General features: G+C 47.1%; 1 protein-coding gene across 10 annotated transcripts; it reads right to left on the minus strand.

Moving 5' to 3' along the window:
* Window positions 1–625: 625 nt before the first annotated feature.
* On the minus strand, window positions 626–3,560 carry LOC119390978 (uncharacterized). 10 transcript variants are annotated; one of them, XM_049414298.1, is made up of 5 exons: window positions 3,339–3,560; window positions 1,917–2,190; window positions 1,827–1,880; window positions 1,208–1,790; window positions 626–715 (listed from the first exon to the last, which is right to left on the minus strand). In XM_049414298.1, exons 1-4 carry the CDS (start codon window positions 3,348–3,350, stop codon window positions 1,237–1,239), a joined length of 894 nt encoding a protein of 297 aa, XP_049270255.1. In that variant the 5' UTR covers window positions 3,351–3,560; the 3' UTR covers window positions 626–715; window positions 1,208–1,236. The 10 variants fall into 10 exon arrangements, with proteins under 10 accessions (XP_049270255.1, XP_049270259.1, XP_049270262.1 ...); XM_049414302.1 differs by having other exon boundaries at window positions 1,827–1,844; window positions 1,881–2,190; XM_049414305.1 differs by having other exon boundaries at window positions 1,827–1,844; window positions 3,339–3,559.
* Window positions 3,561–4,498: the final 938 nt, after the last annotated feature.

Below are 4,498 nucleotides of genomic sequence, written 5' to 3' on the forward strand. Positions count from 1 at the left end.
CAATTTCTGATGAAAACGTCAAATAATGAGCCGAAATACACAGTTCTTCGGTGATACTCGCACCAAAAAGGAAGACACTTATCAAAGACCATTTCTGTTTGTATTCGTCGTTCGCGCTACACTGCAATCAGTTATCGAACAGGAATGGTTGTAGTGTAATTATTATGCAGCAACGGTATTGTTTGTCTTAAGCTTGATTCGCTTCTTTGCGCCAGAAGTTGGGGCAGTTTTACAGTACATGCTTATTGATATGCCCAAGCTGTTATTGCTGAATGGTGTAGACCTTGCCCCAAAACTGACAGTACTTTTCCAGACAATGTAACAGGAACTCCTGTAATCGTAGTGTCTAATATTCATTTCGTTGTATCTAATATAGCTGGTTTTAGAGGGAATTTTTTACCAGGACCGTTTGTATTGAAGTTAACGTGTGATTCTTGGGTGGCATTTCACTAGAATTCACACCGTAAGGATAGCGTTCAAACGCGGCGGCACACGTAGGCGCAGTTCAGATATTGAGAAAACAATCTTTCTTTTATAGTAACATGACTCTTTATTGATGCAGGACAGCATTTCATAGGATGAACAAAACAACTAATTTATAAAAAAACTAGGTTTGACTAGCTATCACGCTATCACTTCACCGACATCTAAACGTAACATCTTGAAGCCGTTGTTTTCCAGCCGTTCAGCAACCATCTGAGTGTAAAGGAGGGGCCTGCAGAGATAAAGCAGCAATAGTAAGCCGGTGAAATCACTAGACACTCTTCGATCACGCTGAGAAAAGTAAAGAAATGTCAATATATTAAAAGCCGCCTATCTTTTATCGGCCTGTGTATAGTTATTTGAGAACTTGTAAGAAAAGTTTGAAAGCGCTATAGGCAGAAGATAAGGCACTAAACGTGCAATTTTTCTAAGAAAATTACGCTACTTAACACTTCAATGAGGCCTTTCCATGTAAATGTATAAATTCTCAATTACTCCTCAGAAGGTCTCCATGTCTCATAGCATTGGCAACCTTGTGTCAAAGTTTATTTCCTCACACAGAAGACGAAGTTGTTGGCACATAAAGGGTCTGTAGTACTTTTTCCGCTAAGGAAGCTTACTCGTGTGTTCGCCAACATGGGACAGCGACATACATCCTGTTCGTGCTGAAATCAATAATAATGGTGAAAGTAAGAAAAAAGTACCCAAACAGAGCATTACTTACACAAGAATCACAGGCGTTTCTTGTGGTGCTTAACCAGAGGCGACAACCTTGGTGCCAGAGCTGGAGCTCTGGGCTCCGGATCCACCGGCAGCCTTGTTGAACGAGCTACCGTGGCTTCCTTGGCCAGAAGCACGGTTGAAGCCCTCACTAGCGCTCTGGCCGAAGCTCTTGGAATCTCCGTATGAGGAACTGTGGCCATACTTGTTGCTGTCCGAGCCACCGACGTTGTATGCGAAGCTTCCCTGACCAGCCTTGTTTGCTCCTGCCTGGTTGTTGAATCCAGAGCCCTGCTTGAAGCCAGAGTAGCCCGAGGACGATCCGAAACCACCTCCGAGACCGACGCCGCCAACGCCAAGGCCTACTCCGGGGCTTGCCAGTGGAACGCCAGCTCCTCCGACTCCGAGACCAGCGCCGGCAGCCCCAGCACCGAGTCCAGCTCCTGATGCGAGTGCAGCGCCAGAGCCAACTCCGGCACCTGAGGCGAGTGCAGCGCCAGAGCCAACTCCGGCACCTGAGGCGAGTGCAGCGCCAGAGCCAAGTCCGGCGCCAGAGCCAAGTGCAGCGCCGGAAGCAAGTCCGGCACCTGAACCAAGGGCAGCGCCGGACGCAAGTCCGGCACCTGAGCCAAGGGCAGCACCTGAGGCAAGCCCAGCACCTGAGCCAAGTGCAGCACCTGATGCGAGTCCGGCGCCTGAGCCAAGTGCAGCACCTGAGGCAAGCCCAGCACCCGCGCCGACACCAGATCCATAGCCCGAGCCTGAGCTGTAGCTACCGCTGCTGTAACGGCTGCCTCCGCCGAGGCCGCTGCCGAAGCCGCCGCCGAGGCCGCCGCCTAGGCCCACGCCACCGACTCCAAGACCACCGGTGCAGGGGCAGCAGCCCCCCACTCCAGCTCCGAGGAGAGCGCCACGGCCCTCAACCTTCTCCTTCTTCTTGCCAGCGGCAGAGGCGACGGCGCAAAGCGCCAGCAGGGCGACAGCGCACTGTAGAGCGGTTAAGAACGTGCACATACGCTTTAAAGTTTTGTATCTTTGTGATTTCATCCAAAACGACCACTTTTAAGGGGCCATGTAAAACACAGAAATTTTTCCCTGAACGGAGATAAAAAAGCAGTGTGATACACGTGATAAAGTAAAGACGAGTACGGAATGCCAGTTCTACATTGAAACCTTGTAAAAATATTCTTGTATTTTTACGTGCAACTCTTATTTAGCAAATAGTTCCCAATAGTGCAAAGAAAGTTATTGTCCTTCATGACCAAGCCGTATATCGAAACGTGCACACGTTTGAAGTTAATGAACACTTCCCTGTACCGCAATAATTCCTTATTAACTCAATGCAGGTGCGCTTTTGATAAACTCTGATCAAAGAAGTTCTTCCAAAAGATTGTCATCTACGGTGTCAGTTTTAAATAATACTTTGTAAACGACGGCGGAACATTATATATGCTTTATTTTTTCACATAAATATATGAGGAAAATGATTAGGAGGTATCTTTCGAAATGCGCCATTTATTTTTTCTAGGTGGTTCAAAACGTTTGTAAAAGTTTACGTTATTCCACTGACAAGGATTTATAGCAGTAACGTAGAAGAATGCGTGTGGTTGCAAGAAAGCATACCGTGATTCTAAAGATAGGAACCATTGGAACCACGTGTACCCATGATAGCACACCGACTATTTTAACTATAATTCAATCGTGCAGATATCTGTATGTACGAGATAAAGCAGACAAAACTATTGTGTTTTGACCATGATAACGATGGTATTCTGTGGTCCCAAACATGTTACAAATTTAAATAACTGCATGAGGCACGAATTTATTTTTTACTACATGTAGTACGTAGACGAAAGCTTCGATTTCAAGCTTGTAAAGGCTTTTTTGCTTTCTTTGAATCATAACTAATCGAGATAAACTGTATTCAAATTTGAAGCATCTGGCACCATGCTTGTTTCTGCTAAACATGGTTTCTAGCAGATATGCTAGAAGCCAGGTTGTGAGAAACGCCTCTCGCAGCATCTTTGAATGAAAACTACTTGCTCATATTTACCAGCAACAAAAACAATTTCAGTGAAGGATGGAAAGAACACTGTTTCAGCAAAAATCTCGCATGCAAAAGGCGTTGCACTCACCAGTGGCTTCATGGTGGTGATGGCTCTGAGAAGACTGGTGACGACTGGTGCCTGTAGGGCTGATGGGGACCAGATTTTATATGCATACGCCTTCCTTGTTGGGCACTGCAGTAGAAGGCGTGCCGGGTAGCTTTAGGCCCACGTGTACCCTTCGTCTTCCTAAGTCAGCCTCTTTCTTCTCATTACTTACCGCACAGGGCTCAAACCACTCTTTCCACTACTGTAATATCAGACCAGCGTGGTGCGCACATGCAGTCCACACAGGCGTTCGCAATCATAGGTGTCCTGAGATTTCGCCACACGATGGGCGCGTCCTGGAGGACGGAAACGTCTCGATCGTGTCGAAAAAGTTAACGCAAAAAGGAAGAAAAGATCCCGGAGGGAAGCGGACGTTAGAAGCCTCTTGCTGCCTGCTCGGCGAGACCGGCAGGACAGACGACGCTGTATGGCATCTACAGACAAAGGTGTCTGGCTGTGGCTCATAGCGATAAGTGCACTCGTGGCTTCCTCCACCGGGCTTATGGAAGCGCAGGAAGAGGAAGGCAGTCGCTATCTATCGACTCAACACCGTCCGGTTTGTATGCACGTGAGCTCGGTTAACGGCGACCATGCAAAATTCCATTAGAAATCACGCTTGCGATGTATATCCTTACGCCCATTATGGAACTAATGTAAGACGTTGACAAAGTCTGTAACACCAGTACTGCTGTGATCACAGACCATTTGCATCAACATTCTCTGGAATGCGGGTCGCTGTCAATGTTTCCTCCAGTAGTTACTGGTATTCTTCATGTGTATCGTCATTATAGGCGCAATGAGGTGTTGCTACATTTAAAACGATACAAGTATATAACAGAAAGTTTGCAGGTTTGCGCTTATTTGAGTTGTTAGGAAAGCCTGGCGCAGCCACCGAAATTGCTACGGATCATTTTAGAGCACAGCTCTTAGGCGCCCGTTCCTGCGTTGAGCGGCGTCGCCGTCCCCGTTGCCGTCGGTGGCGTAACCAATAGACATGAAAAAGTAACCGAGAGACATAGAAAAAATAAAGTGAGAAGAAAACACCCAGGATCAAATGGGATTTGAACCGGGGCCTACTACTGAGAGGCAGGCGCGTATTCTACCACAGAACCACGCTGTTGCTTGAAACTCATTTGCAAAAA

The sequence above is a fragment of the Rhipicephalus sanguineus genome, chromosome 1, assembly GCF_013339695.2.
Source record: "Rhipicephalus sanguineus isolate Rsan-2018 chromosome 1, BIME_Rsan_1.4, whole genome shotgun sequence".
NCBI lineage: Eukaryota > Metazoa > Arthropoda > Arachnida > Ixodida > Ixodidae > Rhipicephalus > Rhipicephalus sanguineus.